The sequence below is a fragment of the Spermophilus citellus genome, assembly GCF_964194105.1.
Source record: "Spermophilus citellus genome assembly, chromosome: 1".
NCBI classification, from domain to species: Eukaryota; Metazoa; Chordata; class Mammalia; order Rodentia; family Sciuridae; genus Spermophilus; species Spermophilus citellus.
In genome coordinates this window covers 222,052,970-222,078,523 of record NC_138182.1, presented here as the reverse complement: position 1 = coordinate 222,078,523, position 25,554 = coordinate 222,052,970, and the positions used below count along the sequence as shown (strand labels likewise).

The 25,554-nt window shown below is 35.8% G+C and overlaps 1 protein-coding gene across 1 annotated transcript in view; it reads left to right on the top strand.

Annotated features, from left to right (window-relative positions):
* Window positions 1-25,554, top strand: part of MSH3 (mutS homolog 3) — a gene marked incomplete at its 5' end in the record, with an annotated part of 194,987 nt that overhangs the window by 86,276 nt on the left and 83,157 nt on the right. The window contains 3 exons of the mRNA XM_081276914.1: window positions 431-515; window positions 1,901-2,010; window positions 20,354-20,486. Of these exons, the coding sequence (XP_081133040.1) occupies window positions 431-515; window positions 1,901-2,010; window positions 20,354-20,486 (328 nt within the window). The remainder of the gene's footprint in view (window positions 1-430; window positions 516-1,900; window positions 2,011-20,353; window positions 20,487-25,554) is intronic.

Here is a 25,554-nt window from a genome sequence, read left to right as displayed (position 1 = left end):
TATCAGATATTGAGTACAGGCTTTTAAAGTGTTTATCAAGATGAGGTCATGATAAAGAATAAAGAAACAGTTTTAGTATCTTGACATATTTTTCTAGCTAATTGCATAGCTTTTCTTAAAGATACCACCACATGTTTTGCTAGTGATAAAAGACTATATTTAGTTCTATTCCTGGGGAAATGTAAAACAAAAAAAAAATATTGTTACCATTGCTTTCCTTTCATGTCCTTGCTTTTGATGTTAGATCAGCTGTCCTCTTGGAGCAGACACTGTCCCAGTAAAACTTCATTTTGCTCCTTTTGGTTTGATTTTCTATCAAAATGCTAATTTTTATCATAGTGTTACTGTATTGTTTTTGGTTCCTAAATTAGTTTTTACAGTTTCGTTATGCACTTTATATGTTGGCTCATTTTATTTCATTCTCTCACAGGAATTTCAAACAGCTGTCAAGGGAAATGGAATTTATGACAATTAATGGAACAACATTAAGGAATCTGGAAATCCTACAGAACCAGGTCAGGTACACACAAAGGCTAGTTGACTCAAAATGGTTTTGGAAAAAACATTTAGAGTAAGGTAGCAGTCTGTTTTTAGGAGTGCAGATGGAAATGAGCAATAGTGTATTCAACTGCCTGCTCTGCTTGTCATCTGATAGTTGATTTCTGTATCCTCATTCTATAAAAATGTTTCTTTGGGAAGGTATCAGCTTTGAAAATTAATATGAAGTAGATTTTTGTGGCATCTGGTTGAATATATTTTTTCCTACATGCCTTTAACTCTTTGTTGAACTGTTTGCACTGTTCAGTATCATCAGCATATAGAACAAGTCATTGTGATATTCAGCTTGACTATAGGATGCATCATATCTCACATCACAAACTTTCATCATTGTTTATTTGGCCTTTGTTGGTGAATTAGGAAGATAATGGAGACTTTAAAATTATTATTTTCACTTATTAAATTATCACTGGGAAAGGTGAGACATTATATTGTAAAATTAGTGTTATAACAAAGTGATAAATAAAAACCAATTCCAAACAAAGTACCAATTTCAAATCATTTGGTTGAGTATTAGAAAATCTGAATCATCTGAATCATGGTTTTAAAAACTCTCCAGAAATACATATTACTGTTGCAATAAGTAAATACTGATTTTTATTCTCTTGATATTTGGGTCTGCATAGTATTACCTAGTTTCTTCCTTTTTGCAGTCTGTCCTAGTGTACTCCAGCCAGACTTGTTTTTACTCATTAATAATTTTATCATTGTTACTGAGTTATCTAGGGTCTACACATCAGTCCTTGCAGGTCTCATTAGCTCTGCATAATGCCCATGATAGGAAACAAATACCAGGAATGGAAGGACATTCCTTGGCTGTAGAAGTGCTCCTGTCTCAGGCCTGCAGGCACAGCTCCAGCATTCCAAGCTTTCTTTTTTCCTGCCACATCTTCCCTATTCAAATCCAGTCAATTCTGAAATCCAATTCCTGAGGCAGGAGTCACCTACAATCCCAATACCCTTTAGGATCCTTTCTATTGTCAGGACTTGTTGAGTCATTGTAGAAGCAGAAGGTGCTTGCTTTGCCACTTAACTTTGGCCTCCCTTTCCACAGAGCCTTCTGATTAACTTATTTTTAGTTAACCAAAAACTACCCAGATTTTTTTCTTTTCTGTGATAAATATCAGTACTTATCTTGTGTGAATGTGTGTATATATCTATGTGTATATGTTTTCATTCATCAAACATCAAATGAACATTTCTTATGGCCACACATTATGCCAGACATGTATAGATTTAAAATTGGAATAAATGGAATAATTAAGGTACATGAACAACTAATGATTTGGCACAAGTATAATTGTCTAGTTAAAAAAAAAAATTGTTTTCTGATCTTTCTTAGACTGATATGAAGACCAAAGGAAGTTTACTTTGGGTTTTAGACCATACGAAAACTTCATTTGGGAGACGGAATTTAAAGAAGTGGGTGACCCAGCCACTTCTTAAATTAAGGTAAAAGGAATTGTTTTTTGTGTGTTTAATCTGATATTATAAAATTGTGAAATTAAAGGTGTTAGCCTCCTTAAAAATCCAGGGTTACCATAACTTAGAGAACACAATTTTAAATTGAGGAAAAATTTCTTTTATCACTGTCAATAGATTTTCTAATAGTATGAAGATTTTTTTCCTGTATCCTCAAGAATGAACCTGCTTGCAGATTGAAAATGGGTATGTTGTCAAGGGACAGTGAGTTATCTAGTTAGTTTGGGTTATCACTGGCAAAAGGAGCAAGGGGAGTAGGGCTAGAGGGACTAACTGTGCCTTTTATGGAGGGCTTTGAAGGTGATGGTGAGGAGTTGGTAGCCAGAGTCAGTTAATTCAGTGATTCTGAGCATAGGGGTGACATGGTCAGTGCTTGGCTTATAGGAGGGAACTAATTGACGATGCGGTGGTTAAGTTAGCAATTGGTAGAGGGGTGCTGAGGACCTGAGTTAAAGCAGTGATGGCTTTTCTGCTGAAATCCAAAGCAGGTAAGACTTTTAGGAAAGTACGAATTAGTAGACCAGGACTCCTTCAGGGAAGGTACTTGAGTCAGGTGCCTGAAACACAGTGGTTTTCACGTATGTCTGCACATTGGAATTGTGGGAAGCTTCGGATGCCTGTGTCCAACCTCAAAGATTGTGATTTAACTGGTCTCCATTGTGGCTGGGCAGTTGGAATTTATAAAAGTTCCCCATATGACTCATAAACAGATAAATGTAAGAACTCTAGCCTATGACAGTGCTGACACTTGACAAGAGTCCAGTTTATGCTTACTGAATATATGTTCTTCTTGAGCTCTTTATTATGTATTTAATATTCAGAATCACTCTCTGAGGTAGGTCCTTAAAATGAGGAAACAGATCCAGAGCACTTATTATCTTATTCAGTGTTTCACAGGTGGTAGAGGGAAAGCCCAGATCAAATTCCATCACTGACTCTATAGGCTGAGGGACACTAGCCATTGCCCCACATGGTTGTACCAAAGCATGGTGTGCTGGTGAGCTGTGTGGCTGTGTAACAGCCCTGTTGGCTGAGTCAACCCCACTAGGCCTCAGTGTTCTCACCCTTGAAATGGTAAAATTCCTCCTTACTGGATTGCAGTAAGGGATAAAATGAGACAATAATCCTGACCACTGTTTTTGAGCTCTTTATCTCATACCAGGCACTCTGCTGGGGGCTTTATGTGTCTTTTAAACCTCACAACAGCCTCACTAAGTAGATGCTATTATTAGCTCCATTTTACTTGAGGATTAGTAAGATAGGGTCAGTATCTTCAATAAGGGAGAACAGATGTTGTTGGTAATAAGCTCTAAGACACATTGATGATGAAGATTACCAAATCACTTCAGTCACTTTGATTTCCTTTCATGAAGACTTTAAGACATCAGAAATTTACAAGGTAAAGAAGAAACCCTAAAAATGGAATTATCTCCTTTAGTTTAATTTTCTGATGAAATGAAATGACAATTTTGAGATGAATTCAAGTAGACCATGTTTGTCTGCTCTTTGGGGGCTGAATCTTGTATTCCCTGGGATCCTATTTTCTGAGAAAGGCTGAGAGAAAATATGCCAATAAACACTAATGTTTTCAAGTGTGAAGTTTATGCTGGCCTAATGCTTATATTTGCCAAAAAAAATTTTTTCCCTAGATCTTGGTTTTAAAACTTTTATCCTCCCAATCCATTAAAATCAACTTTAAGGTCTTGAGGGTATAGCTTGGTGGTAGAGCACTTGTCTAGCATGTGCAGGACCCTGTTTTCACTACCCAGCATTGCAAAAACAAAACAAAAATACACATAAAAAAATTCCAGTTAAATCCTCATGGCTCTCGCAACCTATTTCAAACAGATGCCTAGAAAAAAAACATTAAGTCTTTAGTCAGTGGCTCAGCTATAGTTTTATTATTGTTCTCTCTCTCTCTCTCTCTCTCTCTCTCTTTTATTTATTTATTTATTTATTTATTTATTTTTTTATTGGATGTTCACAACTTTACAAAGCTCATGACAAATCATATTTCATAAATTAGAATCAGTTGGGTTATGAACTCCCATTTTTTCCCAAATACAGATTGCAGAATCACATCGGTTACACATCACATTTTTACATACTGCCATAATAGTGACTGTTGTATTCTGCTACTTTTCCTATCCTCTACTATCCCCCCTCCCCTCCCCTCCCATCTTCTCTCTCTACCCCATCTACTGTAATTCATTTCCCTCCATGTTTGTTATCCCATTCCCCTCGTAAACTCTTAAATGTAGTGCAGAGCTGATCCACATCAGTGCTTCCTCCAGGCAAGCATTTTGCCTTTGACACTGACAACAGCCAAATGTTAGTTTAAGGTCTGGTTTTCTTCTGGAGTGAGATCATGGAACAAATAATGGGTGACAAGGGAATTGAGCAAGATAAGGCAGATCTCCCAAAGTTCTGCAAGATCCCATTGTTTGTCAGTCATCTGTGAATTCTCTTTAAGTCCTTTAAGATTGTTTATTTTTAGCCTCTTCTAGCTCTCAGGGCTACAACATAGTTCATAAATCTGGGACCAAGCGTTCAAGTTTCAGAAGATTTTCCACTCCACCACCTTTTTATTCTATCAAATGGCTTTTTTGGTACAGAATTTTACTAGTGACTTTTAGAAAGTATAAATGTTTTTTGCTTTATTGACTATTAGACCTACTGAATTTACTGAAATTATTGAGACTAGATTTTATGTTACTGATATTGTATTGGCATTTACAAATAGCCTTTTGTTTTTCTTATGTGTTATGGCTGGTAGTTTTTTATGTATTCTGATAATTTTAGGCAAGAAGAGGCTCCAGTGTGGTTTATTGACTTCTTATAATAAATGCCACATTGGCTAGCTATTAGTCTGTCCTAAGTCCTTTTAAAATTAAATCAATTATATTGAATTCATTTTTTACCTGGGTTTTTCTGCTTGTTTGAGTTGTGATGGCCTTGTCAGTCTTCTTTTAAATAATAATAATAATTATTATTTATTTTTTTTATAGTTGTCGTTGGACAACATGCCTTCATTTTATTTTATGTTGTGGTGAGGAATGAATCCAGTGCCTCACAACGTGCCAGGCAAGCATCCTGCCAAGAACCCCAGCCCCAGCCTTGTCATTCCTTTCTATATATTTGCTGTATGTACTTTACTGGTTTTATCAAAAGCCCAAATACAAATTATGCCTGTAAATATTAATGTGCAATGAGTCTGTACCCCAGACTCATCTGTGATGTATGGGATGGGTCTTTTAAATAATATTTTAGGTAAAATAATTATTTCCCAAACAGATTGGATTATCTTAGAATGATCAAAGTTCTGGCCGTGTGACTCAGTGATAGAGCACTTCCTCTTATGTACAGAGCCTTGGGTTTGATCTCCACTACTGGAAAAACAAAACAAATCAAAAAAGTATTCAAGATTCAGTAGCATAATGCTACATTAAAAATATTAATTAAAAAATGGTATCTCCTTTGCTACCTGCTCCTCCCATGTTGACCTTTTCCAGAGTTCTCTCTTGGGGCCTCTTCTCACTTCTTACTATGTAGGGCCTTGTCTGTGGTTATGACTTCTCCTGAAACTCATGTGCTGATGACTTTGTCACCCTTTTCTCCAGCACTCCAGACCCACATATCTGTTAGGACATTGGTATCACAGGAAATGTTCAAGTTGACTGTGCAAAACAGATTGCTAACAGAATTTCCCTCAATAAGATAGTTATTTTTTTCTTTCTTTTACTTTTATCTTTTCCTCCCCCCGCCCCAACTCTCTGTCATGCTGGGGATAGAACCCAGAGCCTTGTGCATGCTAAGCAAGCACTTTACCGCTGAGCTATATCGCCAGTCCTGAGATATTGATTTCTTAGAAATGTAGCTATGTACACATGTGTATGTTCACGTGCCACACACATACATGCACACTCATACACAAAACAGTAGACTATTAATCATAAATCAGAATCTGAGAAATAAGCTCCTTCCCTTACAGTTGATGAATTATTTGAACAACAATGAAAGTACTGAATTCCTGTTAAGAAGTAATATTAAATTATTTTGCCTTTTTGTAAATTCACTGTTTTATGAAAGGCAGTTCAAATAAAGCCTTTAGTGTTTATTGAGGAAATTAAGCATTTCCATGCCTCTTGTCTTGCCCTTCTCCATTTTCACTCTGTACTCCTCATTCATTTTAAAAATAATTTTTATGGGTGCATGATAATTATATGTGATATCGCACCCCATTTATGACGTGCTCATATTTGCATAATGTAATTTTATCAATTTTATTCCTCAATCCCCCCTTCCCTCCCGTCTTCCCTCCCTCTGACTCTTTTTCACTATCCTATTGATCTGTCTTTTTTCCCTTTTTTCTCCTTAGCTTCCACACGAGAGAAAAAAATGATCCTTAACTGTCTGAGTCTGGCTTTAATAGAGTATATATATGATTATGTTCGTCCTTGCTAATTACAGTTCTTACAGCATGCTGAGATATAACTTATTTCAGGAACTTGGCACATTTGATTCTCTTTTTTAAAGTAGAAACTTCTACCCATTTTTTTTTTTCTTTCCTAGTTTGCTGGCTGCTTCCTCAGCATCTCCTCTGCTCTCTGTTTATCCTCTCTGTATGTCCTCTGAATGTTGGAATTTCCAGACCTGAAACTGGGGAGCTTGGTGACTCTCTCAAGACCCTCAGCTCCTTTGTGAAGTCTGCTTTTCCTTCCTCCCTCTGTGGAAAATGAACTTCTTTAGATTTTTGTTCTCCTTTTTACCCTCTGCCCACAACATGGACACAAACTACATTGGGAACTGAGTCTCAAAGTGCTTTGAATACAGTCGGTAATCAATAATCATGAACAAATGAGTCTATTTGAAAATCTTAGTAGTCCAAAGACCTTATTTTCTCTGTAAGAGAAGGCATTTCTCTAAGAAAATTGATTTTAAAGAATTCTTAGAAGAGGCAGTTTTCCTTTATATGATTCTTTTAGTGCTATAAAATTAGTTGATAAAAACTACTTGTTCCTATTTACTGAAATAATTGCTTAGCCAAGTATGAAACATTGTACTTAACACTGCAAGAAATGTGTGGCAGCATCTTGTGTTCCTTCCACATTTGTAGTGGCATTATGGTAGAAGTTACTCAGACAAAGTCACATAACCGAGGAAGGGAGCAGACTGGGTGATAGGAAGGTGCTTTGTTCTGCCTTTAGATGTAGCTGGTTTTAAGTATTATATAAAAGGTTCAATTCACAACTCTAAACACATTTGGGTTGAAATTTACTTAGCAACATTTGGGGGCACTGTGATTTTTCCTTTCCTCGGTTTGTTGATACCTCTTCTTAATCTCTGCCTTCATGGTCATATGGTGTTCTCCCTGTGTGCGTGACTCTTCACATGGCATTCTGTTAATAAGGACACAGTCAGATTAGGGGCCACCTCATTCCAATATGACCTCACCTTAACTCATTACATCTGCTATAACTCTATTTTCAAATAAGGTTCTGGGGTTGCATTTCAACTTACCTTTTTTGGACGTACACAATTAAACCTACAACAAATAGGTTTATCACTTCAAATCTTGTCATCTTTTGGCACAGGTAGATTAAATGTACCCATGTCTTGAATGGGAAGAAGTGTTTTGGTTGTCATTTAAATATTTTGCACATTTATTCAATTTCTAAAGTGAGTTTGCAAAAACCATTGAATTTTGTAAATTAGGAACATTCTATAATTTTGTGCCTATGGTACAGTTATCTGAGAAATCATCTTTTCATCTCATCTCATCTTTGTTAAACATTCTGGACTATAGTTTTTCAGGTAAACACATTTATGTAAAATGTTACATTGATTTTAGGAGTGAGAAAGGAGAGAGGTTCATAACTAAGATTTCAAGAAAGAAAAATAGCCAAGATAGATTGGGAGAAGAGCTGAGGTGAAAGAGGCAAGATTTGTCATTCTGTGAGCACATCTTTTTTTTGGAGAAGCTCAGAAGGATCAAGGGAGTGGAAAGAAAATGGCAGGGTAGGAAATTAATCTATCACTGTGCTGCATTTTTAAGTCAATATTCAACTATCTTTAGAGCTATCTATTTTTTCTGTTTTATAAATGAGGAAACTGAGACTTAGGTTAATTGTCCAACATTACCCAGCCAGGCACTTAGAGGCCTATTTGAAAGCCTAGTTTTAGAGCTAAAGAAACTTCAGCTTGAGTTCTGATTTCTTCATTTGTATACTTTAGTTTCTTCACCTGTAAAATGGAAATTATGACATCTTCTTCATCCAGTTGTGAAAAGCAGATGAGACAATATATATATAAAGGATTATTATTGTTCCTAGTATCAATTTTTATAGTCAAGAAAATATGTGTGGTCTTTATAATACTAAAAAATTGGAAGCAGCATATTTATTAATGGAGGAATGGAAAGTAAATTATCTGGCCATATATTGTAATATCATATAACAGTTAAACAAAAAGACCTAAATCTATACATATCAACATGAATGAACCTAAAACAATTATATAGTACATTAATATTATCACTTATTTAAATTTTGTAATACATTGTAATATTCTGTTTTGATTAGGGTTTCAGACAGAAATGATAAAAATATAAAAACAAGAAGTAGAAAGTATGTTAACTGGCATCAGGGACGCAGGTGGGGTGATGCACACTCATGCATCACTTAATGCTGCTGTGTGTTCTGAGAAGTGTGTGGTTAGGCAGATTTGTCATTGTGCAGGCATCATAGAGCCTGTTTACATGGATCTGGATGGTGCTGCCTAACTACACACGTGGGCCATGTGGCTGTCCATTTGGGATAGCTCTGTTACTTCCAGAGCTGTGATGAACAAAACAACATGAGATGAAAACAAGCACAGGAGAAAGTGTTGCTATCAAGAGACAGGGTGTGCACAAGGTGTATGAAGAGTCCATGTACTGATTTATAGTAAACTTTTTTTTTTAATAAGTAGATGGAATACACTCTAAAATAATGATTAGGGTATAATACATACATAAACCAGTAACATAACTGTTTTCATTATCAAGTATTATATACTGTTCATAGTTGTATGTGCTCTATCTTTTTACCCCTCACAGTGTACTAGGTTTGTTGATACCAGCTTCACCACAAACACATAAGTAATGTGCTACACTATGACATTAGGACAGCTATGGTGTCAATAGGAATTTTTCAGCTACATTGTAATCTTATGGAACCAATATCATATATGCAGTCTATCATTGACTAAAACATTGTAATGTGGTACATGACTGTATGATGTTTTACTTTTAAGAAATAATTTTATGTAAAATACATATATATGCACTTTTGGGGGGGGGGTACTGGGGATTGGACCAAGGGACACTAGACCACTGAGCAACATTCCCAGCCCTTTTTCATATTTAATTTAGAGACAGGGTCTTGCTAAATTGTTTTAGGGCCTTGCTAAGTTGCTGAAGATGACTTTGAACTCATGATTCTCCTGCCTCAGCCTCCCGAGCCACTGGGATTACAGGCGTGTGCCAACACACGTAGCATAACTTTATTTTATTTACATATTTTTTATGTGGTGCCGAGGATCAAACCCAGTGCCTGGCACATGCTAGACAAGCACTCTACCACTGAGCCACAATACCAACCCCTATGAACATTTTTTTTTTTTAAGTGACACTGCTGCTGCACCTTCACTACCATCATAAGTAGGTCCCTTGGTTTATCTATGTGGAAAGCCTATATTGGACCTGAAGGCATTTGATTTCTACCACATTTTGATCTAGAGGATGGGGATACAGTCACAAGATGACCCAGCTACAGGGTTCCTGTGACAGCAGGAAAGAGGCTGGGTGCTCAAGTAGCTCTCTTGGATCTGTCTAGGCCCATTCTCTTCCTGAATCTGGTACTTGTCTGTGTTTTCTTCTGCCTATTACTATAGTCCAGAATGTAAGAAGATCTGTGATTGACTGGAGCTGACCCCATGCCTTTGTCCATGCTGGCAGAGTAGATAGAGTCTCTGTGTGAGTCCCTTCTCAGAGTGATGTGACAATTAGTGTCTTTGTAGGGTTAGGCATGGATCACAGCCTTTCTTTTTTTTATTTAATGCTCTGGACTTGACTAAGTCTTGGGAATTTAGAGAGATCAACTTCATGTTCTGATTAACTAAGTATTCAATATATTTGTTAACACTACAGGCAGTACATTGGTTAGGGAGGCTAACTTCTAACAAAAAGACCCCAATAAAGTGAAAATTAATTTTTTTTCTTTGCATAAACATAAACTATCCAGGACCTTTCCAGATTGGGAGTGGGGTAGAACTCTCATCACACAGGTATTTAGGAACTTCAGGAGCTCTGCTGTCATAAATACCGCTTCCAAGGTCATCCTGGGCACTGCCATCCAGCCAATAGAAGGAGAAGGAATGGAGGGTATATGTTTTTGTTTTTGTATGATCCAGGTCTTGCAGTGACATATATCTCTTCTGCTCACATCCTCACTGGCTACAATCCATTCTGATGGTCACACTTCACTGCAAAAGAGGCTGACGAATGTCATCAGCTTGTTTGTCAAGGAGGAAGAAGAAATGTTTAGTGAACACCTAGCAGTGTGTTGACAAATGGCTTTTCCCCCCTTTGTTGTTGTTTCAACTCGATAGTACATTTTTTTTTAGAATTAAAAAAAAAATAAGCTTATTTAAATTTTTAAAACTTCACAAAAGTTGGAAAGCTTTAAAGATGTGAAAAATTACATAATGCAATGTTTGCCTCTCATACCTGCCCCATATCTGCCTGGGCCCCCTGGGCTGTTATTTTGTTGTATGTCCCTCCAGAGGTTTTTTTGTTTTGAAAAGAGAACAAGTAAATAGGCATATATATTCTTTTCCTCCCTGTGACATCGCTGGGGCCATAATATCCACAGTGCCCTTATCTGAGCTTTCTCTTAATAATACAAGATAGTTATTTTGAATTTATATTATTCAATCTCATTGACAAGATGGAGTTCTATTCTCAGGGAATTTTTTTATCCACTTTGGAAAAGTATAATCTTCAGGGAGGAGAAGGAGGTACAAGTAGTGAAAGCTTTTATGTCTAAAAGAAAACACCTGTTACACACTGTATAGCTCAATACTACAATTAGAGGAAATGAAGAATGCTTTTATACTTCAAATTATATTTTTAGAAAACTGCTTAAGAGAATTAAGCATGCTAAGTTAATTCCTGACACTTAAATCACATACATAATTAAAATTAAGGGACTAGAAGATTGTTTGTATTAGGAATTAGCGCCTTGACTACTTTATTGGTGTGATTTCTAAAGCACTAAGTACATTTACTGGTAGCTACTTCTTTTGAATAATTAAACGGCTCCTATTTTGGTAATCCCATATGTTTGGAGTATTAATGGTTGTATTTCTAATTCATTACCCTGACCTAAATGATGAAGTAATAGAATGTTACATATTTCCTTCCACTTAACATTTAATTTATATCAGCAAAACTAAATGCCACTTTTAACTCCCTGGAACTACTTGAAATTAACGACTCTGAGAGGCTCTGTTTATTCTTTGTGGTTTCCTATGTTCCATGAGTCTGCTATCACAGTGTTCCCCATGCTGACTGTGGTTTACTCAGCCTGATGGGATACATTCTTGCTCATAAATGGAAAGGGAGCATGACAGTGGCACATAACTGAGAACTGTGATTGACTGGAGCTGACCCCATGCCTTTGTCCTTTGCTCTGTAACTGAATGAGTGTGGAAAGGGGAATAGCTTCTACCAAGGGGGGAAAATGAATCTTAGGGCTATAACCCAAATGCCTTCCCTGTCAGCACAGATATATTAGCTAGCATTTATTGAGACACAGATACTAGGAACTTTGAGCTGCCCTCTGCTTTTTTCTACAGTACTAGAATTCTCAGTGAGATCTAGAACAGCTCAAATGCTTACAAGAAATAGCAAATTTCATTGGGGCTAAGGAGGAGGAATACAGGAGAGATGGAGAAGGAGATAAATTATTTTCTTGGCTCTCCTGCTTTATCTTTCTCCACCTTTATGCCTTTATTAGGGATTTTCAGAATATTCTTCCCCTCAGAATGCTTCCTCTGGGAGAACTTCATTTCCTGTCAACTCAGTAACATAAAAACCTCCCTAATGAGAAGTAACTAAATATGTTGGAAGTATAAAGAGTTTCCTTTTAGGACATAGCTGAGCTTGTATATACAAATTAATGGAGGAACTCAGGGAGCAGACTAGGAAAGGAGTGGAAATGGTGGCTGTCACTGCTGCTCTCTTGGCCTTTGCAGACCTTGAAAATCAGGATTGGGTTTTAATTACTTTGTGGGAGACAGAATACAAGGACTTGGGTCTGTTTAAGTTAGGGAAACTTAGTACCTCATATTACCATAAAACACTATAATTTCAAGAGAGAGCTGACAGAGGTTTGTATTTTGGCTGGTCTCGTCACGTCACAGGGAATCGTTTTCAAGAATTCTTAACCCTAGGTCCTCTATCACAGGTTTACAGTTCCAGGTTACAGAGTCTGTGTAGTCTGGCAGTTTCCAAGCTGTGAAATTTGCTTAATGCAGTTTTGATTGTGCCTCAGACAATATCTAGTTACCAAGTTAAAAGAAATACAAAAGAGTATTAAAAAAATGAGAATAGGAAAAAAATTAGCTGGGCCTGATACCATATACCTCTAATCCCAGCAATGTGGGAGGCTGAGGCAGGAGGATGGAAAGTTTGAGGACAGCCTTAGCAACTTAGTAAGACATTGTCTTGAAAAAAGAAAAATAAAAAAAAGGACTAGGGATGTAGGCTCAGTGGGAAGGCACCCCTAGGTTTAATCCCCAGTTTCTAAAAGAAAAGAAAAGGGGGGCGGCTGGGGTTGTGGCTCAGCGGTAGAGCCCTTGCCTTACACGTGTGAGACCCTCAGCACCACATAAAAATAAATAAACAAAATAAAGATATTGTGTCCATGTATAACTAAAAAAATATTTTAAAAAAAGAAAGAAAAGGGCTTGAGTTGTAGCTCAGTGGTAGGGCTCTTGCCTCGCACAAATGAGGCCCTGGGTTCGATCCTTAGCACCACATAAAAACATAAACAAATGAAGGTATTATGTCCATCTACAACTAAAAAAAAAATAATAAAAAAGAAAAGAAAAAGACAGAATAATAGAATATACCATCAAAAGTGTTCAGGTTGATTTTAAAAAGAAACCTTTTTATTCATTTCACTGTTTGTTCTTTTCCTATCCCCTCCCCTTCCCTTTCCTTCATTCCCCTTTGTTTACTGCACTGAATTTCTATTCCCCACTCCCCCTTACTGTGGGTTAGCTTCCACATATCAGAGAAAACATTAATCTTTGGGTTTTTGGTATTGGCTTATTTCACATAGCATGATAATCTCCATATCCATCCATTTACCAGCAAATGAATGTGACATAACTTTGTACATATATGACTATATCATAGTGAATCTCACTATCATGTACATCCACAAGATTGGAAATCCTAATTAGAATAAGGTATATTCCATGCTTGTATAATTATATCAAAATGGACTCTACTGTCATGTGTAACTAAAAAGAACTAATAATAATAATAAAAAAGAAACCATCATATACAGTTTAAAAACAATGGATGGTTAAACAAGAATAGATGCAACAGTGCAAATGGTGGTTCAATATCCCTTATCCAAAGTTCTTGGAATAAGGGTTCTTGGGACAGAGTGTTTCAGAATTTTTTTTTTTTTTTTAGAAAATTTGCCTTTACGTAGTGATACATCTTGTTTTATAAATACCTCATACCCTATAGCCCAAAGATCATTTACATAATATATTTATTTTAATAATTTTACGCAGGAGACAAAATTTCATTGTATGACGTTTTCTACTTCTGGCATCCTGTTAGTATTTGAAATGTTTCATATTTTTCATTATTTCAGATTTTTGATTTTTCAAATTAGGGATACTCTACCTGTATAAGAATATGTGAAAGAATTACCTAGAATGTAGCAAACCGACAGTGTGATAGATAACATGAGAGATTGAAAGACAAACCTAAGTAGTCAAACATAGACTTCATCAGATTTCCAGAAAAAGAAAAGAAAATTAGAATGGGAAGAAACCATATTCAAAGAGATGATAAAGGAATAAAATTTTTCATAATTCATGATAGATGTGAATTCTTAGATTTAGAAAGCATAACATATCCAAAGTGCTATTGAAAAGAAACAAGAAATCCACATTTTGCTAAATCATAGTGAAACTGGATAATGCTACGTTGGAGATAAAAATCTTACGAGAGCAAAGAAAGATCATCTGAAAACCAATTAAAATTATATAGCTGATTCACCTCCTAATTTCTTTGTGTTTCTTTTGCTTTCCTTTGGTGACTTCTTTTGAATTTGTTATTTTTCATTTTCTAACTAGTACCTTAGTACTTTTGTGTTTGTTTCTATTATTTGTTGTCTCTGTTGATTCTTAATCATCTGTTTTCTTTTTATGCTTGGCTGTCTTTGTTTATGTACTGGTCATATTATTTGGAAAATTATTTTGGGGAATAATGTGAAGAATGGAATGAAGGTGCTTTTCTCTCAGAGAGAACTTTTATTTGCTTTTACCAGGTTGTTGGAGGCATTACTAAAATACCAGGGATTGAACCCAGAGGCTCTTAACTACGGAATCACATCCCCAACCCTTCTTATTTTTTATTTATTTTTAAATTTTGAGACAGGGTCTCACTAAGTTAATTAGAGCTTTGCAAAGTTCCTAAGGTTGGCCCGGAACTTGTGGCCTCCTGAGCCGATTGGGGGGATACCGACACAGATGTGTGCTGCTATACCCAGCTGGGACCATCTTCATTCAAGTTCAGTGTCTAAACTTTTGTAAGGACTAAAACAAATGATGCTAAACACAATCAAAAGTTCACCCTTACTACAAGGCTCACTTTCTTTTAAATTTTTTTAGTTATAGATAGACACAATGTTTTTATTTTGTTTATTCATTTTTATGTGGTGCTGAGGATCGAAACCAGTGCCTCACATATGAGAGGCAAGTGTGCTGCCACTGAGCCACAACCCCAGCCCTAAAAGGATCATTTTCATAGCAAAGTGTTCTAGCATGTCTTTTCTGTACAAAAGTAGCTTAGGCTCCTGAATTATTCCTCTGGGGTTTTGCTTTTTTTAAAAAAAAATTTTATAGAGTTATTAGTTACCATTTTGTTAGTTTCTTGATGCTTTTATGAGGATAGTTTTATGTTTCATCTTGTGAGTGGGAGGGATGGTCTGGAAGTACCTATTCCCACCATTACCAGAAACAGAATTCATATTGCTTTTTTTCAAAGACTCAGATTTGTGTACTAAACCTGTAATGAAGCATAGCTGTCAGAAAACTATTCTGTTCAATGAATTGTACTCTGCTGGCAAAATATTGCCTCATTAGGACATGAGTAATGAAAATCCTTTAAAACTTGTTGGATAATTTGCAATTTACCACATGTAATAATTCAGAATAGCTCTTTAGAATATAATTTCATTTTAAAAAATGCTTTTTCTTCATGTCTGCACCATTTGAACTATATTTGTGGATGATAGTGCATCATGTTACCCAGTGTGTTGCTTCCTTTCCCTCCCTCCCTCCCTCCCTCATCTAACCCATGACGGCTGCTTTTATTTGTGTGTCCTTAATATGTCTTGAAACTGCTTCTTTCCATTCCCATATCCTTTCCTCAAGTTCAGGCCTTCAGTGCTGTTCTGGGTTTCTGAAACAGCCTTCTGTTCCTGCCACTGTTCTTAAGCCTCTCCAAGCTATTAGCGTTGGTTCCAGTTGGTTCCAGTTGCTTCCAATATAGTCACAGCTGCTGTTTGGCCTGATTGCTCATGTGGCCACACTTACCTCTCATGTTCTTTGGTCACATTTCCTCACCCTCACTTTCCATTTTCCACTAATTTTTATTGTTCTTCACTCAGACAATAGCTGTTCCTGGGAAGTCCACCCAGACCCTGAAAATTAGATGTACCTCCCTGTGTTCCCATTGAACTTGGATCATAGCTCAGTTATAATTTTATCACATTGTTATAATTAATTTTTTTTTAAATTTGTTACTTTTTGTCAATACAGTACAGCTTTTTACAGTAGTCAGGGCTCAGAAAGTTCATAGTGTGAACATTAACCACCTTCTTCAGCCAGTTAGTTCTTAGATACTTAGTATAGTTCATTGAACAAATGAATGGTGGGCATGAAAGGCAAATTAGATGGGTGCAGGTAATAATGCTTGGGTCTGAGGAAAACACTAAGGACGTGTGGTTCATGTTTCTAGTAGACGGTTATTTAGATAGTACGTTTAGTCATATCAGTGACTATTGTATTACTTTCTGAATTGAGTTTGTTAATTTCAGTTATTTGTCTTTAAAGTAAACCTAAAAATAATGGAAAAAATGGAAATCCAAACAGTCCTTCTAGCAGTTTTCATTTCAGCTGCTTCTCTACAAATACCTTTATGTTTGAAATGTAGTGCATCTCCCAGGCCTAACTGGTAGGTACAGACTCCATCACTGACAGTAACTATAGGTCACATGGTTTTTTAAGTGACACACACAACAGATACTAATGTTATCACCCAGTTCATCTCTAAATGTGAAGGACTCCAGTGACACCTACAACTAGTCCTTGGGTCTTTCATGGTAAAGAAGAATCTTTGTTATCTCCAGGACATCATAACCATTGTTTTTTTATTTTTTTATTTTTGGCTTCTGGAATGAAATGATTCGGATGCCTTCTTTTTGTTTGTTTACATTGTTTAGTATCACACTTGGAATAATATCTTTATCATCGTTTATTGGATAGTGCTGCTTCCTATTCTGTTGCTTGTCCGACTCACCAAATCTCTTTATACTAAAATAAGGATTCCTGATTCTGGTGGCTGACATCTACTTTATTAGAATTTCTTGGAAGAGCTTATAACTACTTGTTATTTAAAAATAATTTTAAGGTATGTATTTTATTTTTAAAAACTTAGAAGTCATTCATTTACATTATGATCTGCATAGAGGAGATAAAAGTGGAATTAGAGCCACCCCAATGATGAGCAATTTGTGATAAATGGTACCATACATCCTTTCACTCTCCCCCCATTCATTTAAATACCGTTAATTAGTAATAACTTGCTTTCTTAATGTGTATTTTTAAAGTGTATTACCTTTTACAGGCTAAAATTTAAAATTTAAATCTGTCGCAACATAATGCTTCAAATTATCACTATCAGATCATACTTGAGATTCCAGGACTAGTTCTCCTTACTTAATCTTTCCTTGTTCACTTTTCACGAAATACCTGTCTTTATATCTATGTGTTAAGGTTTGTCTACCCAGAGTTATTTCCAAACTTAATTTTTGGGTACAATTTCTCCCTTTCTTTTATGATGATGATGATGATGATGATGATGGAGGCAGTGAATATTTAATGAGTAGTTTGTATGCAGAAAGCACTGTACTAAGTGTTGGCATATATTATTGAATTATTATGACAGAGTTAAGGCCCATTGTTGTTCTTGTCTTTGATGGAGAAATTAGGGCAAGACTAAATAATTGGTCAGTGGCAGAGCCTGGATTTGAACCAAGGTCACCTGCCTTCTAAGCCCAAATTCTTAGCCTCTGAGCTATTACTTTTCCTAGAGGAGGCTGTTTTGAACCCAAAATGACTTGTGGTACAAATGATGCTTTTGCCTACACTGATACTAGGTTAGAATAAAAGTTATTCCCTTTTTGCTTTTGCAGGTTCCCAGCCAAATCAGCACAACCCTTTTAGTCTCTAAGATATTTAGTTTCATATCTCTTAAAATTTTTTTTTAGCAGAATTCATAAACATGACTTAGGTTTTTCTCTTTCTGTATTTCAGAAAATATTTAATTTTAAGACAGTAGCTCTCTGTGTAGGCTGTCTTATACATTCACAGATGGCATTATTTTATCTGTCCTTAAACCATCTGTAGCATCAGCCTAGTCTATTCCAATTGGTGTCATCTTACATTTATGCAGGAGTGAGTTATTAAAGTAAAACTTTATATTTATATTGCATTTTGGGTAAATGTTAGAGTAAAACATTGATTTATTTTATCACAACAACTATGCAAAGAAAATTTAATTTTTTAACCTCATCTTGATTTATTTTATATGAAGTCTTCAGAACTGAATTGAATTGAATTCAGCAACTATTTATTGAGCACATATTGTGCTCCTGGAATTGTGGAGATAAGTTTATGGTCCAGCAGGAAAGACAATGGAGTAGTAAATACAATTGAAGAAATACAATTATGATTCTCATTATGAAAAACCATTTCAGAGGAGTAGATATAATGGAGTTTCTTAGGGAAAAGGGAGAGTCTTCCAGGCAAAGTAAGCAGCAAGTGGGAAGCTCTAATGTCAAAGCTGACAGAGTGACCAAGATAGTAGAAGATGTTCAGTCTGACTGGTACTTAGAGTGGGAGGCAGAGAGTGACAGGTTTTTTGAGGCGAGACTTTACATATAAGTAGGGACAGATGCCTTGTAGGTCAATTAAGGATTCTGGATTTGAACTTAAGATTAATGCAAGTTATTGATGAACCTAAAGCAGAGGTATGGCACGAACAGAATTGGTTTTAGGAAGACACCTCAGGCCTCAGTATTAAGAAAGGGACATAAGTAGATGTGGGAATACTGATCCTCAGGAAGAAGACATGTGAGTTGGTTCGGGGTTGGTGGGCTCTCTTGGACCACTTCTTGCTATACTGTGTTGTTGTTGTTTTGCTGGCAATGGCAGAAATCGACCTGATATTAGATGTTGTGTTTGACTCTCTTGAAGTTACAGATAGCTCTGTATTATTTTTATTTTGTAAAATCTTTCAGGAAAGTTGGGAGGTTATTTTAGTAGACATTGAGAAAAATAATTTTGACTTAGATCAGCGTAATGGCATAGAGATGGAAAAAGTGGATAGATTCCAGGGCCATACTGCTGAGAATGGAAGAGCCAGTCTAGGTGTATGCAAAGTTCCATTTTATTGATGTCTAATAAAATTTTATTGGTGTCCTATGTAAGAAAAAATGGAACAAAAATGAAACCTGGAGTTAATATAGTAGCTCTATATTGTGCAAGGCATGACTTCATGGTGCAGTTACAAGGATAACGGAGATATAAGCATTCTGTTGATTGCAAAGTACTGGATCTAACTGTCATCTAGGTGATATCCTGCTGTAAGGTTTGCTCATCGAATGAGTGTGTGATAGTAACAGAACTTCAAGTGACAAACATGTTTATTTAGTGTCTGATGCCTCCACTTCCAAAAAAACATCAATTCATTCTTTGATCCACTTGCTTATTTGTTTTTAAAAACTTTACTGAGAGTCTATTATCCACCAGGCCTGTCTCTTCATCGCAGTCTTTAATATCACAAGTGGCCATATACCTAGTGCAGACCTTTTATGTTTATAAGTACTTATTGAGACATATCTCATTTAGGATACATTTACTCAGGTTGACAAGATCTCACCACTTCTTCCCAAGTGGTCTATTTACTCGGTGTGTAGCCATTGATAAAATCCTGTGACCCTAATCTTCCATGTCTCCTGATGTCATGTTCTCTGCACTTTATATTGCTACTCTGCAGTCTTTGCTCAAGCTCCATTTTGGTTGAACATTTGGTTGGTTCAATCATCACCACCCCCACCAAGGCTTCCTGTTACTCATTGTAGGCTTTTCTTATTAAACAGTGTAATGCAAGCTGTTATAGCAAAGGCAGCCTTAGTCTCAGTGGTTTAAGTACAGTAGAAGCTTATTTCCTGTTATCATAAATTCATTTGATAACAGATGTAAGAATAGAGGGTTTTCTGCTTCACTCATGCACCCAGGCTGATGGAGTTAACATGCTGCTCAAAAAAAGTGCTTTGAACTCAACATCTAGTTGTCAGAGTGAGAAAGAGTGAAAATGAATATGAACACTCACATAGGGAGGTTTTTACAGGCTAAGGATTAGAAGTGGCTGGCATCATTCCTACCCACTCTTCATTACTCAGGTAATGACCATAGCTAACTGCAGGGGAGGCTGGGAAATACAGTCATATGTTTGCCTTGTGAACCAATCTGTGCCACACCAGCTCCTGACTTTTCTTCTGTGGTACCTGCTCTTGATTTTAAATGATAGGAAGAAGCAGAGAAGGACTAGAGATAGGAAAGTATCTCCTTTATACTTTTCTAAGTGGCTGTGTCATGGTCCTAGACATTAAAATGGGAAATGTTTACATTCTGAATTCTAACATATCTGATCATTGCTATTATTCTATTATCACAGGGAAATAAATGCCCGACTTGATGCTGTATCTGAAGTTCTCCATTCAGAATCTAGTGTGTTTGGTCAAATAGAAAACCATTTATATAAATTGCCCGACATAGAAAGAGGACTGTGCAGCATTTATCACAAAAAAGTAAGTGTGATAAAAATCAAATTATAGCTTATATTGTGCCCTAATATGAGGATACCAGATATTAATGGAACATCTTCTGATATTTCTGTATTATTTTTATTTTGTAATCTTACAAGTAGCATGAGAGAGTAGCTAAACCCTCAGAAATCTGAATGTACAAATTAAGGTTGTTTAGTTTTTACATTTGTAAAAAGTAAAGTTTTGCCGCTTTTTAAACTACATTGACATATATAGAAGTCCTCCTATTATAATGCAAGATATTCTGTTTCATCCTCAAACTGCAAACCAGTATCAAAATGGGAAATTTACTTAGTCCTGCTACTTGAGAAAAGAGATGCCTTTTTTCTTTTGATCTTAAAACAACTTATTTTTTTACTTAACCAAAGCATTAAATGTAGTATTTGTTACACTGGTGTGACATTGGTGAGGCTGTTAGTATGCAAACAAATTTGGATGTTGAAGGTGAGTAAAACTATTATTTTGTTTTATATCATTAAGTTTATATCATTAAGTTTATATTATTTTGTTTTATATCATTAACCTAAGTGATAGAGCACTGATGAGTTTTCCTCAAGGGAAATCATTTTATTTTATCATCAAAATATTCTTAAAATGTAAAAAAATGATTAATTCATTATATTTATAATAATTGTTAATCAGGTAGATTTTTAAAGTGTATTACCTTTTGCAGAGTCATTTATGTACAATATATTCTTTGTTCCATGTAACAAAAACTATGACACTGAGAAGATATTATTTTATAACCTTTTACTGCTAAGAAATTGTATATATTTATAATGTTGTAACAGCTTGTATCGAATTGGCTTCTATGATGCTACTGAGAGAGGATTAGTAACTTGCTAGTAAGTGACAGAATTTATTTTTAAACCTAGGTTTCTTCACTGGGTTTTTAGTGGCTGTCTCTTTTGGGTGCTACTATGTTTGATGTAGTTGTCTTGGCTACCCCATTGCCTTTTTTTTTTTTTTTTTTTAATGTGGTTGCTTCTTCACAGGCAAATTTTATTTTTTGCCCAAATGTAAGTGCTTGTCAATTTAATAATTTTATCATAGAACAATTTCTATAAGCCCCAGTTTTAGAGTGACCAATTTTCCTTTAATGTTTACTTTCTTAAGTCCTTCTTTCTCCACAAACTTTTACTAGAATGATAAGTACCGCCTCTTAGAACATTTGTGGTGTTCAAGAGGACTTATGTAACTGTTCCATATGCTTCGGCTAAATTTGAAAACAAAGTACAAACCAGATTTGGGAATACTGATCCTCAGGAAGAAGACATGTGAGTTGGTTCAGGATTGGTGGGGTCTCTTGTTGTTGTTTTGCTGGCAATGGCAGAAACCGTCCTGATATTAGAAAACGTTGTGGTTGACTCTCTTGAAGTTACAGAGGGGTGCCAAACCATCTGTTATTTTGTGTCCTTGGCCAGTGCCTGACAATCAGTGCAGTACTACCCATATCAGTCAGCAGATCTCCAAGTACCTTGCCTTCACTATTTGAGAGGATTCACAGAATGATTTCAGAGATTTTTTTTTAATTTTCTGAAGAGAAAATAGGAGCAGAGCTAAAATTCTTTAAATTGCTAATCTAACAAGTAAAGTCAAAGTGTCTATGGCATCAAGATTGCAGCATCATTCCATACTTCCGTGGTTTCTTACGCCTTGATCCTCTCTTTAAACTTCACTTTGATGCTTGCCTTTCATTTGATTTATGTATTTATAAAAGCATCCAAGCTCTAGTAAAAGTTCCAAAATAATTCATTTTAAAAGTGACCAACATGCAGTGCAAGAACGAGTTTCATTTTGGAATTTCAAAATATATTTTACTAAAGGAACTATGACTCACTTAGAAGCTGTTTCTTTTTGCTGTTTTCATGTTTACACAAGAATATGCCTCAAGATTGGTTTGAAAGGTGAAAAATAAAAATGATTTTATAGCAAACCAGCTTCAGAAAGGCTTAGCACTTTAAACCATATTTTTATAGATTAGTTAGCAGACTCTTGGAACACACCATCAAACACATATCTGTTCTTTATTACTACATTACTCTAAGTAAGCTTCTATAGACACCCAATAATGAGTGCTATCCTGGGTACAGGTTGTGCCAATTATGTGATATTCACAAAATGGTAAGGAACACTGGCTATTATTGAAGTCAGACATTTAGGCCTAGTGGCTGTATAGAAAGTGCCATTGGAATTTGCACAAATAGGTGCTTTTATGGTAATAAAGATAGAGAATCCTAACTGGCCTGGTCCTGGGATAAAATCAATATTTTTTTAAAAAAATAATAAAACTTCAAATTCAAATCTTGTAAAATAGTGCTATTGATAGGAATCCCTACTAACTTTGCTCAAAATTTGTTTTGTAAGAAAGTGATAAATGATTGTGAAGGTTGGTGACTACATTTAAAGATTATAGCACTTTATGGATCAAAGACGTCAAAATTAGATCAGAAACCCTGTATATACTAGAAGAAAATGTAGTCCCACACTTTAACAGATCAGCCCAGGAACTGACTTCCTTAACAAAAAAGAAGCCTAAGAAGTAAAATCAATAGTCAATAAATGGGACTAAAAAAACCTCTTTACAGCAAAGGAAACAATCAAGAGTATGAAAAGAGAGCCTACAGAATGGGAGAAAATCTTTGCCACTTGCACCTCAGATAGTGCATTAATCTCAAGGATATACAAAGAACCCCAAAATTTTAACACCAAAAAAATAAACAATTAATTCAGTCAATAAATTGGCTAAGGAACAGAACAGACTCTTCACAGAAGAAGTACAATCAATCAACAAATATATGAAAAAATGTTCAACATCTCTAGCAATTAGAGAAATGTAAATTACACTGAGATTTCATCTTACTCCAGTCAGAATGGCAATTATCAAGAATACAAGCAGATATCCCCAGCCCCTGAAAGGATGAAGTTTTTGAAGTGTTAATTTTATCTTAAGGGGAAAAAGTTGTAGTTCTTTTCATTCCCAGCGGCAGAACATGAAGTTGGCTAGCTTCTTCCCTCCTTTTCTTCTAGCCCGTGTATTTTTAATATTTCTTAATTAAAGCAAAAACAAACAAAAAAACCACAACTCTTCCTGATGTTTCAACTTGCATTTCTTTGAAAATCAATAAATTGAACCGCTTTAAAAAAAAAAAAAGAATACAAGCAGGATGTAGGGAAAAGGATTCCCTCATACATTGCTGGTATGACTGCAAATTAGTGCAACCACTCTGGGAAGCAGTATGGAGATTCCTCAGCAAACTTGGAATGGAATGACCATTTGACCCACTCCTCAGTATATACCCAAAGGATTTAAAATCAACATACAATAGTGATGCAACCACATCAGAATTTATAGCAGTGCAATTCACAACAGCTAAGTTATGGAATCAACCCACAATGCCCTTCAACAGATGAATGGATAAAGAAAATGTGGTATATATACAAAATGGAGTATTACTCAGCCATAAAGAAGAATGACTTTATGACATTTGCCAGTAAATGGATGGATCTGGAGACTATCATGCTAAGTGAAATAAGCCAGTCTCCAAAAAGCCAAAGGTAGAATGTTTTCTCTTATATGCAGATGCTAACCCACAATAAGGTTGGGAGGGGAAGAACAGAAATTCAGTAGATTAGACAAAAAGGGATGAAGGGAAGGGAGGAAAGAAAGACAATAGAATGAATCTAACATAATTTTCCTATATACACATATGAATATACCACAGTGAATCCCACCATTATGTACATCCACAAGAATGAGGTCCTAATTAGACTAAGATATATTCCACGTTAGTGTAATTTTATCAGAATGGATTCCACTATCAATGTAACTAAAAAGAACCAATAAAAAAATAAAATGTCAAAAAAATAATAGCACCTTAAAAAGTTGAGAAAAGAGTGTTTTCCAGAATTTTGTGGGTGTGAATAAACTCAAAGCCACATTTTCAGTGTGGCACTTGGGCTGTAGTCTTTGCAGTGCTGTGAAGCTGTGCCCCTGCACTTGTGTGTCTGTTCTGAAGTACTCCAAAGAGAGAACTTTGCTGCCAGAAGTGGATCTGAGCAGCTGCCTTGGGAACCTATCCTCAGCCTTTCTGCAGCTCTTTTGAGTTCTTTGCATAAGAAATGTCAGAACAACCTGCCTTGTGCATTTAGGACTTGCTTACAGAGCACTTCAGGTTTTCACTCTGTTCCTATGGCTGACTTACCTTGGAAAAGAGCTTACCTTGGGAAGTGAATTCCTTTCTTGCCTCTTAGATTACAGTAATTACAAGAACTATTCTTTGAAAATTGTGTTTAAGATGTTTAGTTTTTTTACTTTTGTTTGAATTAATTGACTAGTGCCTAAAAAGCTTCCAGGCTCCATACTTATACAAGCATTCTAACTTCCTTATTAGCAGGTGGTATTTTTCCCAGTATGCTGGGGCCTTTCTGGGGAAGAGATGCTTCATGGTACCTTTTGATCTCAACTTTAGTTCAGTTGGACCCTACTTATTTCTCTTCATAAAAATTTGTTGTTTTTTTTTTTTTTTTGAGAGAGAGAGAGAGAGAGGATTTTTTAATTTTTTTTTTTTTTTTTTTTTTTTAGTTTTTGGCAGACACAACATCTTTGTTTGTATGTGGTACTGAGGATCGAACCTGGGCCGCACTCGTGCCGGGCGAGCGCGCTGCCGCTTGAGTCACATCCCCAGCCCCTCTTCATAATTTGTTTAATCTCATATGGTTAATAATTATCTTTTAAAATAAATATTTAGCATTAATCCATTTTCTGTATATTAATAAATGTGCCTTATCATGAATTTAACCCTAAATTGTCTTCTTATAATAAGATTAATTTATTTTCATTAAATATTCAATTTTTTTCTTGCAGAACTGTCTTCTAGAGCATTCTGACTGATCTGTTCTGGTTTGGTTGCTACCTCCTTGAATTCCCTTTACTTCTCTTGAGTTGAATCTTCTGCTTTTTGTATTCCATGTCTCCCCGTTAGTATATGCCTTCATTTTCATGTGTTATCCTGAGAAGCTTCCTGAGAAAGGGTGATGGAAATAAATG